The 15,408-nt window shown below is 46.7% G+C and overlaps 1 protein-coding gene across 1 annotated transcript in view; it reads right to left on the bottom strand.

Moving 5' to 3' along the window:
• Adamts17 (ADAM metallopeptidase with thrombospondin type 1 motif, 17) overlaps positions 1-15,408 on the bottom strand; it is a 322,369-nt gene that overhangs the window by 23,881 nt on the left and 283,080 nt on the right. The window contains exon 21 of the mRNA XM_218753.11: positions 13,525-13,677. Within this exon, the coding sequence (XP_218753.6) occupies positions 13,525-13,677 (153 nt within the window). The remainder of the gene's footprint in view (positions 1-13,524; positions 13,678-15,408) is intronic.

The raw sequence follows: 15,408 nt of genomic DNA, 5'->3' as shown, positions 1-15,408 counted from the left end.
TATATCCTTTTGCTTTAGGATAGAATGTTCTATAAATATCTGTTAAGTCCATTTGGCTCATGACTTCTCTTAGTCTGTCGACATCACTGTTTAATTTCTGTTTCCATGATCTGTCCATTGATGAGAGTGGTGTGTTGAAATCTCCCACTATTATTGTGTGAGGTGCAATGTGTGTTTTGAGCTTTAGTAAGGTTTCTTTTACGTATGTAGGTGCCCTTGTATTTGGGGCATAGATATTTAGGATTGAGAGTTCATCTTGGTGGATTTTTCCTTTGATGAATATGTAGTGTCCTTCCTTATCTTTTTTGATGACTTTTAGTTGGAAATTGATTTTATTTGATATTAGAATGGCTACTCCAGCTTGCTTCTTCTGACCATTTGCTTGGAAAGTTGTTTTCCAGCCTTTCACTCCGAGGTAGTGTCTGTCTTTGTCTCTGAGGTGTGTTTCCTGTAGGCAGCAGAATGCAGGGTCCTCGTTGCGTATCCAGTTTGTTAATCTATGTCTTTTTATTGGGGAGTTGAGGCCATTGATATTGAGAGATATTAAGGAATAGTGATTATTGCTTCCTGTTATATTCATATTTGGATGTGAGGTTATGTTTGTGTGCTTTCATTCTCTTTGTTTTGTTGCCAAGACGATTAGTTTCTTGCTTCTTCTAGGGTATAGCTTGCCTCCTTATGTTGGGCTTTACCATTTATTATCCTTTGTAGTGCTGGATTTGTAGAAAGATATTGTGTAAATCTTGGTTTCTCCATCAATGTTAATTGAGAGTTTTGCTGGATACAGTAACCTGGGCTGGCATTTGTGTTCTCTTAGGGTCTGTATGACATCAGTCCAGGATCTTCTGGCCTTCATAGTTTCTGGCGAGAAGTCTGGTGTGATTCTGATAGGTCTCCCTTTATATGTTACTTGACCTTTTTCCCTTACTGCTTTTAATATTCTTTCTTTATTTTGTGCGTTTGGTGTTTTGACAATTATGTGACGGGAGGTGTTTCTTTTCTGGTCCAATCTATTTGGAGTTCTGTAGGCTTCTTGTATGTCTATGGGTATCTCTTTTTTTAGGTTAGGGAAGTTTTCTTCTATGATTTTGTTGAAGATATTTACTGGTCCTTTGAGCTGGGAGTCTTCACTCTCTTCTATACCTATTATCCTTAGGTTTGATCTTCTCATTGAGTCCTGGATTTCCTGTATGTTTTGGACCAGTAGCTTTTTCCGCTTTACATTATCTTTGACAGTTGAGTCAATGATTTCTATGGAATCTTCTGCTCCTGAGATTCTCTCTTCCATCTCTTGTATTCTGTTGGTGAAGCTTGTATCTACAGCTCCTTGTCTCTTCTTTTGGTTTTCTATATCCAGGGTTGTTTCCATGTGTTCTTTCTTGATTGCTTCTATTTCCATTTTTAATTCCTTCAACTGTTTGATTGTGTTTTCCTGGAATTCTTTCAGGGATTTTTGTGTCTCCTCTCTATGGGCTTCTACTTGTTTATTTATGTTTTCCTGGAATTCTTTCAGGGATTTTTGCGATTCTTTCAGGCATTTTTGCGATTCCTCTCTGTAGGCTTCTACTTGTTCTCTAAGGGAGTTCTTCATGTCTTTCTTGAAGTCCTCCAGCATCATGATCAAATATGATTTTGAAAATAGATCTTGCTTTTCTGGTGTGTTTGGATATTCCATGTTTGTTTTGGTGGGAGAATTGGGCTCCGATGGTGCCATGTAGTCTTGGTTTCTGTTGCTTGGGTTCCTGCGCTTGCCTCTCGCCATCAGATTATCTCTAGTGTTACTTTGTTCTGCTATTTCTGACAGTGGCTAGACTGTCCTATAAGCCTGTGTGTCAGGAGTGCTGTAGACCTGTTTTCCTCTCTTTCAGTCAGTTATGGGGACAGAGTGTTCTGCTTTCGGGCGTGTAGTTTTTCCTCTCTACAGGTCTTCAGTTGTTCCTTTGGGCCTGTGTCTTGAGTTCACCAGGCAGCTTTCTTGCAGCAGAAAATTTGGTCTTACCTGTGGTCCTGAGGCTCAAGTTCGCTCGTGGGGTGCTGCCCATGGGCTCTCTGCAGCGGCAGCAACCAGGAAGACCTGTGCCGCCCCTTCCGGGAGCTTCAGTGCACCAGGGTTCCAGATGGTCTTTGGCTTTTTCCTCTGGCGTCCGAGATGTGTGTGCAGGGAGCAGTCTCTTCTGGTTTCCCAGGCTTGTCTGCCTCTCTGAAGGTTTAGTTAGCTCTCCCTCCCACGGGATTTGGGTGCAGAGAACTGTTTATCCGGTCTGTTTCTTTCAGGTTCCGGCGGTGTCTCAGGCAGGGGTCCTGCCGCTCCTGGGCCCTCCCCCACGGGAGCCCAGAGGCCTTATACAGTTTCCTCTTGGGCCAGGGATGTGGGCAGGGGTGAGCAGAGTTGGTGGTCTCTTCCGCTCTGCAGCCTCAGGAGTGCCCACCTGACCAGGCGGTTGGGTCTCTCTCTCACCGGGTCTGGGAGCAGAGAGCTCCTGCGGGCCGGGATCCGCGGGTGTGGGACTTCAGGTAAACACAGAACGTGCCCGGTCCTAGAGAAATTCTGCTTCCCTGTGTCCCAAGCTCACCAGGCAGCTTTCTTGCAGCAGAAAATTTGGTCTTACCTGTGGTCCCGCGGCTCAGGTTCGCTCGTGGGGTGCTGCCCACGGGCTCTCTGCAGCGGCAGCAACCAGGAAGCCTAAGTGGCTTCCTAATGGCAGTGCTGCTAACACTGTCCTAAATGACAGTCTGGGCTCAGCTCAGGCTGGACTCTGATTGGTCAACAGAAGGATTACCCCTAAACTCATCATCCCTCAGAAACCCTGTGAAGTGGGTTTCTGTTAGTCAGGAAAAGTTAGTTCCCTTATTCCCATGCCCCCGACATCCTAGCCAACTACTTCCGCAGTGGGGCTTCTAGTTCCTTATTAACTTAACCAGGCCTGTCACAGATCAAAGTCATTATTCTTAGACCCAGGACATTCTAGCTTCCACACTTTCTCCCACCACAACACTCATCCTTAAAACAGAGAAGGCTCCCCCACAGTTTGCTGTTCTCTCTGCCCCTAAGACACAGCCTGGCAGTTTTGATCCTGCAGGAAACCTTCCTTTCTACTCATGGAGTGGGCTTGTTTGGTAGTTTCTCTGTGCCCTTGTTACATCTTGGGCTGAAATCTGGGAGAGATACTGCCCACCCTCTAAAGTCCTGGTCCCTCCTAACTGAAAGGAGCTGCCGGTTTGACTCTCCTGGGTGTGGATTATTTGCTGATGCAGGCTTCAGTCACTTACCACATTCAACTCTAAGATTTAGAGTCTGCCTCTTCAGCTGCTTCTCTTCTCTACCTGGTACCCACTCGCTTCTCCTTGCCTACCTGGTACAGCTCCTCTCAGAGCTGCCTACTCTGTCTCTTGCTCACTGGGGCTTGCTATGAACTCCGGGGAGCCTCATCACATGGGAAAGGGATGCCTGTCCACTGTGATCCTGGGTGTCCCACTGACAAATCCCTTGGGATGCCCTTGGGGACTGAGACACTGTTCTATGGCACTTGCCTCTTACCGTGTCACCTTCCCCGTGCCTTTGGTCCTTTTCTAATGGGATTCTACTTCTACAGGGATTCCTATTTATGGTCCCTTTCCCAGGTCTTTTCTTCCTCCTAATTGCTATGCTCCTGGGAATTCTTTATTGCCACCCTTTCTTCAAGGACCTTTCCCTTTCTCTAGCACCTTAAGGCTCTTCTCATTTAAGACTAGACTGTTGACTCCTCTCTCCTGCTTTCTCTAATCTCTCCTCACCCTCCTTCGGACTCAGGCACCATTAAGTGACACTGCCTTATTTTTACTACAGATATGGCTTGGCCTCCATCCAAACTTCACAGTCGATCTCAGTGGCCAGGAAACTACATCCGATATCCAAATTCTTACAGGTTTCCACAACTTCTGTTGCTACATAAGCAAAGGATTCACAAAGCTCTTATCTCAAAGCCGTCTTTGTTCTCGACTCTCACCTTATCTAAGGCCCCTCTGCTCTCTGTTCTTGTCCCTTCCTCTGATCGCTGGGTTCAGTCCTCCAGAGATTCAAATGTCTTTTGGGCGTGGGCAACATGTCTACTTTAGTCTACTAAAGAGCTGGCTCCTGAGAGGACATTTGGTTTACCCACATTAGACCCAAGCACATTGCCTCCAAAGCCTTTGTCCTGGACCAGGTTAGTCACCCAACTCTGACAGGGAGAAAGAAGACAAAACAGAAAAGTCCAGGAAAAAGACATTATATTTTGAGAACAACTGGGAGGTAAACGATTTCCAGTAGACGTTCCTGACGGCCAAGTGTAAACTAGCTCTGAGTGTGCTTACCCGATTCCTTGGCTTTGTTTACTAATTGTTCCCCTACATATCTTTAAAGCTTTTGCTGAAATGAAGCTTTCTTTATTGCAGGACTTGTAGACCACTGGAGGTGTCATTTAAACAAATGAACTAAGTATGTGCAATCTGTAAAATCCCAAACAGAAAAGTTACCTTAAAAATTGAAGCAAAAGAGGTTAATAGTTTAAACTATCTATCTATCTATCTATCTATCTATCTATCTATCTATCTATCCATCTAATTTTCATTTGCTATAGCATACTATATTGAAATTGGATAAAATTTTTGTTTAGAAAAAAATAGGTTTTTTTAAAAAACTTGACAGGGAGACAACACCAGGCCTCCAAGATGGTTTGTCTTAGTTTATTTTCCCTCGACTAACTAGGCAACATCAAATCTCTAAGATATTTTGGATAAGGTTTATAAATTCCTAAGGTTATAACGGTCTATTCAGGCTAACAGAAACTGACTTAAAGATATACATCTAACCATTTCTGTCTTTCCTAACATTGTTAAGCTTAAGCTATTTAGAGAAGTGAGTTATATAAAGATGATATTTTATAAAAAAAGTATATTATAAAAGATCAGGAAAATGAGGTTCCTAGTATCTCCATGGAATGTGTTTATGGTTTAAAGTTTATTTTGATATTAAAGCATCTTTTATTCAAAACCTATAAATTTTAAGGCACAAACATAACATAGATAAAATTAGGAATTCTTATAAGTTGCTAAAGATAATTAAAACATAAAAGTTAATGGACTGTCACCTTATAAATTATCAAATTTAATGTGCTCAGAGCCATGTTTTTAGTTATGCTAAGTAGTTATGTAATTTATTTATGGAAACAATCTCGGAGAGAAAGACTGAACTCTATCTTCCATTGTGTATAGTCTTTTGTACATGTTGTTAAAGTTAAGTCTGAGGCAAGTAACTGAGAACAAGTTTAAAGTAAGGTTAAAGTCTGTTTAGTGTAAATAATATTCAAAATCAGGCACATAAAAGAACTTAAGAGGCCATTAGACAGCCCTCAAACCGCTCAGAGAGATCCGAGTATGGCATTTAAGGTGTTTGGTGGGAGCGAGAAGCTGGAAACGGTGGGTGGAGATTCCTGATGAACAAAAGTACCAGATTCTCCTCCAAAGAAGACAGGGTACCGCCTGGGGTCTGCTTCAAACGTGTCCATAGCAGTCACTGGGCAGAGAACTGCACTTTACCTCACTCACCCCTAGGACCCACAAAAACTATGGCAGGCTGGACACTGAGGCTAACGGTCCCCCACTGCCTTTCCAAGGTAGGTCACTCTCCCAGGTTCCTCCTTACAGGAAAATCTCTCAGATCTGCTCTGGGACCCTGGCACCCAGCACCTCTATCAAGATTACTACGGAGGAGGCCAGGTTAACTATCCAGATCAGTGGGTAAGACTGTGATTTTTAATTGATAAGGAAGCTACTCGGTCCATATTTCCTGTTCACTCTGGTAAAACTTATCCTTACCAGAGTCTCTAGAATAAAACACTTCAAAGCTGAGGCTCAGTCGCCTGCCAGCTTAAGCTGGTTTCAAGTGTAAAAGTCAGGCCTTGTGTTTTCCCGGAGCTAACAGGCTTCCTGGTGACATAGGTGAGGTCACAAACAGATTTCAATAAAAAAATTCTGAACTATCATGCTGATGCTACTGACTTTAAATATTGCTTTTTACTACATTTTATACTCCAATGATAATTCAAAAAGGACTTGAATTTTGTCTTAGGGTTTTACTGTTGTGAACAGACACCCAGACCAAAGCAGCTCTTACAAAGGACAACATTGGGGCTGGCTTACAGTTTCAGAGGTTCAGTCCATTATCTTCAAGGTGGGAGTACGGTAGCATCCAGGGAGGTATGATGTAGGAGGAGCTGAGAGTTCTACATCGTCATCTGAAGGCTGCTAGGAGAAGACTGACTTCCAGGCAGCTAGGATGAGGGTCTTAAAGCCCACACCCACAGTGACACACCTACTCCAACAAAGCCACACCTCCTAATAGTGCCATTTCCTGGGCCAAACCATCACACTTTTCAATGGCTGCTGTCAATAATCACGCACCTATACCCATGAAAATGATTGAATATTTCTAGATGGAAAGGTGCTGTGGATTGGTTCTAATGCTATTTGTGTTAATTCGGATCCCAACATCACACAGGGATCTGCATGTCCAGATGCTGAGGGTCCCTGCCCCAAGTTGGTTCTAATTGGTAAATAAAGTTGCCAGTGGCCAATGGCTGGGCAGGAAGACAGAGGTGGGACCATGATGGGGGGGAGGTGAGGGATGTTAGAATTATCATGACCGGGAGACTAAGGCTCAAGCCCGAGAACTGCAGGAGAGGAGCATATACAATGTGTAAGGATTGGGGTAGACTGACTCCAGGAGCCACTCTTCCAATTGGGTCTAGGATAGCAGGAATGGAATATGGATTTTAGAAAGTAATAATTCAGGAATACTGGAGGGGAGAGTGTGCTAGCCACGGGAAGTTTTGGAAATGCCCAACCATTGTGCTGTTTAAGGCATATTTAAATACAAGACTGCACGCATGTATGTGTTCCACTCGTGGATCTAAAACATTTAGAGGAGGCACGTGTACACACCGGGTATGAGCACCCACCGGGTAGTTTAGAATGGTTCAACGTACTACCAATACAGAAAGAAATGATAAAGTTTAAAGGTGAAGATGGCTGCATGTTTCCAGAGTGGAAAGGAAAAAAAATGGTTTATATAAGTTGTGGGGGTTTGAGGAAGTGACTTGAGGTATGGGAGAAATGAGACTTTCAGCGGATACAGATAGTATTAGAACTTCAGAGTTTAACATATTAACCAATGAAATCTGGTAAGTAATTAATCTAGTCAGTAATAGTGATAAGTACTGGCTGCCAAAGCTTTTTCAAAAATAATTAAAATTATTGTCACAGGCTCAATTTTTCCCTTTGTTTTCCTTTTTAAGTACAGACTTTTTAAAAGTTCTTCTCATGGTGCTGGAAACAGCTCTGTGTAATTCATATCTGCCCAGTCCTCTTAAGTCACAGACCCATGTTTCAGGCCTTCAAGTTCTGCTTGCCTTTGGTTCTCTTTCCCTGCCAGGAAATTTCTGCCTTGTCACAGATGAGTGTTCATGTCTGTGCTGATAATTTCTCAGGCTTTATCTTTGCTCTGGCTCAAAACAGGAGCCTGCTCCAACTGTTTGCTGGCATTTACCAACTGCTTTCTCTACAAGGAGGACTTTAATACAGGCTATAACAGACAACCTTTTATCACATTTTGTCAACGTCAAAGTTTCATGTAAACCTCATGGAGTCACAGCTTGGACCCACCTATCACAGCTCAAGTGGGCTCTGGCTCCATTGACTGATTCCTTAGCTTTACTGTCTGTCCATGGTCTGTAAACCACACAGATATTCACTCAGCTGGCAGACAGCATCCAGGCACCAACCTTGGCACCAAGGCTGTTCCCAAACCAGCTCATCTAACTAGCTTTCATGGACCTACAAAATTGGGAAGTCCTCAATTCATTGACAGCCAAAAAGAAGTAAAGAAATGTTGCTACCATGTGAACCAGCCCTGCCAGGGAGAAAGAATTAAAGACCTATAGGAGTTGGACCACAAAGCAAGGCCTCCAGGGGCTGACTCCTCTGTGGGATTCTCCCTTGGCTCTCCCTTGGATGGAGATCCTGAATCCGCCAGCTCCTTGGCCCACTATCTACACTTCTTGTGATAATGATTGTTCCCATCTCATCAGCGTCTTTCAGTGTTGGGAAACCCTGCTATTAATGTCACAGTCCACCATGACCAGACAGCTCCCTGAGCTCGGCACAAAATGGAGGACTCCCTTTGCAGTGGGGCTTCCTCTTCTCCGTCTGACCTTATCTGGGGAGCCTGACCTCCATCCAAATCCTCTACAGGAGGAATGTCATGTGATTCTCATCAAAATCACAGGTTCAAGTCCCTTTCTCCTGGGAAGAACCTGCCCAGCACCTGGAATGCCTCTTCATGCCAATGAGGCATTCCCAGTACCTTCAGCTCCAGCCAGTGTACATTCGCCTGAAAACCTCTTCCTACTCTCCAAGCTTCATATAGCCCTCGTTCACCCCGAATAAAATATATCTGCATAAGCTGTTTCACCAAGTATCATCTAAGAGAGCTGTTTTATATCCGGAGGGAGGAAGCCGAACTCAGAACCACGGTTCAGGAGAGAACTGGTAAAATAACCCAATGTAAACCAAATGCTGCTGACAGTCTCTCTCCAGGTCTCCTACCAGAGCTTGCCTGTCTGACTCCCCACCACTGACTGGCATTCCAGCCTTTTAGAGAACGTCCTACATCATCTCCATTTAGTTGGAAGCAGCTAGATGAGTACAGTTGTTTTTAACAATACACAAAAGGCTGCAATGTCAGGTCCAAAGTGGGCCCCCAAAATGGCAGTGCTGCTGACAGTGTCCTAAATGACAGTCTGGGCTCAGCCCAGGCTGGACTCTGATTGGTAAACAGAAGGCTTGCCCCCTAAACTCATCATCCCTCAGAAACCCTGTGAAGTGGGTTTCTGTTAGGCAGGAACAGCCATTACTTCCCTGTTCCCCCCGACCCCTGACCCCGTCTCCAATAGCCAACTAACTCCTACAGTGGGACATCTTGGTTCCCTGTTAACCCAGATGAGCTTGTAAGGATCACAGATCCCCACACTAGTTCTCAGGCTGTTCTGGCCCATGATCACCTCCCCCCCCAAAAACACACACACACTACTCGTTCCCAGGCTGTTCCATTGTGCACAACCCCCCACTACCACAATATACCTCCTTGAAAGTGACAAGGCTTCCCCCACCTTCTGCTCTCTCTGCACAGCCTGGCCATTCTAATCCCCCCCATAAACTGTTCTTTTTTACCCAGAGTTGTCTAGTTTGGTGGTTTCACTGTAAGCCGTGTTCACATACGGGTGGTAACCCTTGGGTCTGCAGGTGTGTGGCTTGTCCCACCTATCACTTCCCTGGGCCAGACTTACTTCTCTGGGCAGCACTTGGGTAGAAGGGACCCAAGACTGTATGGGCAGGAAGGCACGCCTGAGAGCCTGTCGCAACCTGCTCTCAGTACCTACTGCTGTGTAGATGTTGCCTCCCATCAATTATGGGGCCTACCGATATAAGGAAGCTAGGACAGCCCAGAACAATAGTCTTCCATTTTCTGTCTAGTTTGCTTGCTTATCAGCCATCGGAAAATAATGGCACCCATGCCTGTTGTTCAGTCACCTGGAGAGTGAGGTCAGGGGACCCTTGGGGAGTCCTATTTACCTTTCTTTGCCAAAGAAGGCAGACAAGGAAAGCCATAAGAACACTTTCATCTGGATGGGAGAGGTTCCCAGCTCCCATCCCCAGTGATGGCAGCATCAGAGACAGCGGTGGGGTGGACAGCTTCTGCAGGAGTTCTGTGCCCTTTCAACTCCACGTTGTTCCCAGCTGATCCTGCATACACATGTAACTTAGCATGTCTGGTTCTGATCTGTATGGCGGAGCAAACCTTCTGTGAGATCTGGCTTGAGGGATGCTTCTCTGATGCTGCCTTCATTGGGGGTGGGGACTGGGAGCATCCCCTATGGAGTTAAGTCACTGTAGGGCTGTGGGCTGGCCATGCTCTGCACAGACCTGCTGTGGCTGGGTTGGGGTAGCTGATTCACAAACACACATAGTTACTCAGCCTCTAAAGTAGCCATGGTCTGGGGATGTCATTAGATTCTATGGATCCTCATTCTTAATGCCAGGGACAACTCAGCAAGCTGGCTATGTCAAGGTGGGCACTCTAGTCTCCCTCACAAGTTGCTCTGAAAAGCCAGGAAGCATTCGTTCAACAAACCACGGCTATAAAGGAGAACACTTACCTCTGCCTTCTGAGACAGGAAGGTGAGGCTCTGCAAGTTTGAGGGATACTGTGCTAGCATCCTCAGGGGGGAGTGGGGTGGGGATAGGACCTAAGAGCAATGGAAGAGGGAGCCACATAACCAGTCAGTGTACAGAGCTGCATAGCACTCTGGGATCTTTTCTTAGGCTATTTCTAATTATTGTTGGTGCTTTGCTACTCTTTGTAGCAGAAATTCAAAGTCCTTAAGGAATCAAAAGTATCTATGTCATCCTCAAAACCAAAGGGGTAAGACATTTAAGCCTTGGGTGGCTGTAGATGGATTATGGCACCCTAAGGGTTACGGCTACCAGCCCTTGGACTCCCAAAGCTACCCTGTGCCCTGAGCATTAAATTGGAGCTTGGACTCTGTGGGAAGACTGCTGGCAAGTGGTCTTTTCTCAATGTGAGGAGGGACTGAGGCTTGCTAGAGAAGAATGGGGAATGGGAAATAGCATGCACAACAAAGAAGAAGCAGTCACCTTGTACCCCTAATAGCACATGGGCTTGTGTGGTCCTGGAACTCACCTCTGCCTCAGACCAGGAATGCCTGTGCCCATAAAGGTCATCAGTTCCCCAAGGCAGGGTCTGAATATCCTTGGTCAGGGAAGCTTAAGTAACGAGGTCAAGTCAAGTTGGATGAGAACAGTCTTGTGACCCGTGGCACCATGGAGTGATGTGTTTTAAGTGGCTGAGCTTAGTTGTCTAAGGCAAGGATAGCCTTTGGGATTCCCATGTTGGAGACACACAGACCCAGGATGAGAGAGAGAGAGAGAGAGAGAGAGAGAGAGAGAGAGAGAGAGAGAGAGAGAGAGAGAGAGAGAGAGAGAGAGAAGAGAGAAGAGGGATGGAGGGAGAGGGACAGAGACCTACATCATACATGGAGAGTCAGAACATTAAACCTATGGCTCCCTGCTGTCTCCACTCAGCACCCATAGCCTCTCAGGGCTGCACTTTTCTTTTGCAACAGCTTTGAAGTGAGATTCCTTCTTCCCGAGATTCATCCTGGCAGCTCCCTGCTGAACCTCACTAGTGGTCATGCTTCAGGGCTATATGGGCTTCATTTGGAGAATGATCCCGTGGCCTTAATTCTGACTCTTTGGTTAGAATTTGTCAAAGATTAGGAAGATTTTTTGGTCTCCAAACTCACAGTTATCCACAGGCTACATTTTGGCAGAGCAGGAAATGTTTGCTGCTTTGCCCTGGAAGTCTTGGGAGGGTTTAAGCTGTGAAACAGGCTGGGGAACAGCACAGGAATCTCTGCAGGTACTAGAATCTGGGGTACAGCTTTCCAGTAGACAGGCTCCTCCTCTTCCCAGAAGACAGAGGCAGAACCACACTGCCCGCCTGGGATGGCTAGGAGACCGTGTCCTGAGTCTAGCCACCTCAGGAACAAGTACCATCTTACCGGCAGGGCCAACAACTGAGTTCATGTTCCCAGGGCCCCAGAACCAACTCCTGCCCTGTTTCTTCAGGTGTTTCACGTTTGTCTGCTCACCCGTAAAGGATGGAAAGAGGGAAGTTACCGATTATCTAAACGAGGCACCCAAGGAGTAGATGTGTTGCCTGTTATGGCTTAAAGTGACTAGGTACGGCTTGCCCGCTTCTTTTGTCCCCTTAGCATTCTACATTCTGGGCCCAAGTCCAGGAGGGGACCTGACTGCAAAGTTGCTGAGTCCATAAGGAAGCAAACATGTGCTCTGTGTTTATGAGACACGAAGTATCTCTGTGACAGGGCTCTTGGGACAACCCACTAGCTAGTCCTCACACAGACCTCACTCCTCAGAAGAAATGAATCCTTCAAAGTTATGATGGATCACAGCAGCGAATAGTGATGATGATAATTAACTACACCGAATAGCCTTGGTACAGTATACACAGAAATGTACAGTGAAACCCAACCAGATCTTCAGGACCCTGAAACCAGGTGACCCAGATAAAGTCCAATCACCAAGGTTAATTTCCTTGCTTAACCCCTAGTGTCAAAATATGATTGGTCAGTGCAACAGCCCACCCCCCCACCCCCCGGCTTTGGGTTCCCATTCTATAAAGATGTTGTACAATCTCCCTTTGGGGACACGGTTCAGATCCTGAACTGGCCACCTCCCTGTGTGCGCAGAAAATAAAGCTTCCGTTTTTAAGTTTCTGTCTCTGAGGTGAGTTTGCTTTGCTTCCACCCCAAACCCAACAGGATGCATTGCCGGGGTTTGTAGTGAAACCCAAACTAAATACAATTTCAGGTACCATCTTAAAGCAGTCTTGCACACGGGCAACTGATTCTGAAATGTTGATGGTTCTGACTGGGCGGGCCAAGCAAGGCGACTGCATTTGGGTGCCTTGGGTGGAGACTCTGGGAGTGTGGAGATGCAGGTGGCCACGGATGTGGATGCCAGCTGTGGTTCTTTGTCTGCTCTTTGTCATTCTGTTGAATAGCTTTCTCACAGTGGAGCACACTGACTTGGCTAGGCAGGCTGATTGGCAACAAGCCCCAAGGATCCACTGATCTCCACTGCCCCGGCACTGGGGTTGCCAGGGAAACTGTATACAGCCAGTTCTCACACACACACACACACACACACACACACACACACAAGCTTTACTCTGAGAAACACTCAATTGCCATTGGACTTTCCCTGCCTCTCGAGGTGCTGACTCTGTAGCTCTTTGACATCTCTAAGGACTCCCGCATCCTCTAGGCTCTTACCTAAGAAATGAATGGCACATCACAGGCTTTGACGAAATGGGCCTGCCTCAGCCTAGCCCCCAGACTTGTGAGCCTTTCATGGTGGGTAGCTATGTGGTTAGGCTCAGGGTGGTTTTCTGGGGGTACCACTAGCATCCTGCAAACAGGCTGGTGAGGAACACCCACTGTGCACTGTGGGCTGCATTTGATTTGCTTCCAAATGCAGACGCCACAGTGGGATGCTCCCAGCCTCAGTGCTGCTGGTTGAACAGAGTAGGGCAGCAGGATGGGGTGGCACAGGCCTGCTGGTGGGTTAAACCCCAGCACTCAGAGGTAGAGGCAGGTGCATCTCTGGGAGTTCAAGGCCAGCCTGACCTACAAAGTGAGTTCTAGGATAACCAGGTGACAGAGAAACCCTGTCACGAAAAAGAAAGGGAAAAGCAGAATGCAGGCCTGTGGGGTCAACAGTGAGGACAGCTCCGAGGAGAGGAGAAAGAAAGTGAACTTGCCTCATTATGATCTCCAGCAGAAGGGGGGCTCATGCTAGCTCGCGCTGCAGTGGCAGGGTGGAAACCCAGCATGCTGCTCTCACCTTAGACCAGTCTCCTGTTTTCCACTCATAGCAGCCGGAGTAGTCCTCACACGCCTCCTCCGCCTTTGGCCGTGTGGCCGCGTCGCATTTCCCTTGGGAGTTGGTGCATGTCACAGTTCGTTTCCGGATCCCTTTGCCGCAGTTGGCAGAGCACTGCACGACACAATACGGGTGTTTCAATACATTCTAATTCAGTTTAAGTCCATTAACACCACTGAAGTCCCCACTGTGTGCCAGGCCCAGAGTGGGGAACAGAAATGATGATGCTATGTAATCTGTACTTGATTTAAGTTCTTCACAGTCCTCTTATACCCTCAGGGACCCAGCCAGGTGGCCAGTAATGGGTACAGGGTTCAGGACTCAGAAGAACTCATGGTACCTAAGTGGTCAAAGGAGAAAAATGGAACTTAATGACTAGTTGCCATGTCTAAACGATCTATGCAGTGCAGGAGTTCAAAGGGCAAATGGAACATGAACTGTCAGGAAAGCAAGGGCCAGATGGAGCTAGGGAAGGCCCTGGAAGCGAAAGAGTCTGAGCCCGCTGGCCTCTGGATACACAAGGCGAGGACTGCCATCAGAAAAGGAGGCACTAGCTAGAAGCCGTGAGTGTTTCTCATAGGCAAGCTCTCAGAATTTCAGCGAGGAAACCAAGGACGAAGATGGCAGCACTCCATACAGTAGGTTAGTTCACTTCCTGGGAACAACTCTGAGAGGGTATCTAGGTAGAACTGGGGATGCAGGGGTTCACAAAGGATGATCAAGCTCTCAAGAGTCGTCTGAGGGGCTCTCATGCAACAAGAAGGAATGGCAAACGCTGGGAAGTGGTGGTGCACACAGCACTTGGGAGGCAGAGGCAGGCAGATCTCTGAGTTTGAGGCCAGCCTGGGCTACAGAGTGAGTTCTAGGACAGCCAGGGATACAGAGAGACCCCGTCTTTGGAAAAACAAACAAACAAGCAAACCAAGAAGGAATGACAAACCAAGAAGGAATGACGAGAGTTTGAGGAATTGGCAAGACACAGAGACGCTGGGTGCTCTGTGACACATCTGCATCCTGCTACTGACTCACTCCACTGTGGGGAGGTATGGTGCAGTTACATGTCTCCTGAAGGAGAAGGAAGCCCAGACGGAGAGGACTTGTCACCTCTGGGAGATCATAATGGACAAGAAGACAAGTAGGCCGGTAAGCAGAGGGGATAATGCTTGTATCCCCAGCCAGAGGGCAGAGGGAATACAGACCACAGCTCAGGGAGCCCCACCCTACCCCCTGGAATTTGCTATTGCTGTGTGCGACTCCCTGAAAAACACTGCCTTTCCACATAGAAGTGGAGGACGCTAAGGGCTGTGCTCTGCAGAGATTTCAGGCTGCTCTGTTTATCATGTGTGGCAAGCCGTTGCAGTGACAGAGTGACAATGAGGCCAACTTTTTAATTAAAAAGTTCCAGCATGTTCAACACACACACACACACACACACACACACACACACACATACACACATACACACACACACACACAGGACAAGCATTATACTCGATATTTCTGTTACTGATGTTCATCCTAAAATATTACCTACCTGGCCTCTTTCCTAGGAACTTCTTTTAATTTAAAATTTTATGTGTGTAGATGAGCCTGAGTGTATATGTTTGTGTCACACATATGTAAGGGTGTCTTCGGAGTCTAGAAGAGAGCATTATACCCCCTGGAACTGGAGTTACAGCCAATTGTAAGCCTCCATGTGGGTGATGGATACTCTGAGAAAGCCTCCAGCTCTCTAACCACTGGGCCATCTCGCCAGCCCTGTGTGAACTCTTCCTTCTGTGGTACTGTGAGAATAATCTTGACTGGCTTGTTTCAGAAGGCACACGTGTGCCTCAAAACCGGCTG

The sequence above is a fragment of the Rattus norvegicus genome, chromosome 1 (assembly GCF_036323735.1).
Source record: "Rattus norvegicus strain BN/NHsdMcwi chromosome 1, GRCr8, whole genome shotgun sequence".
Classification (NCBI taxonomy): Eukaryota; Metazoa; Chordata; class Mammalia; order Rodentia; family Muridae; genus Rattus; species Rattus norvegicus.
Note: the sequence above shows the minus strand (reverse complement) of the source record. Positions and strands in the feature narration are given on the sequence as shown.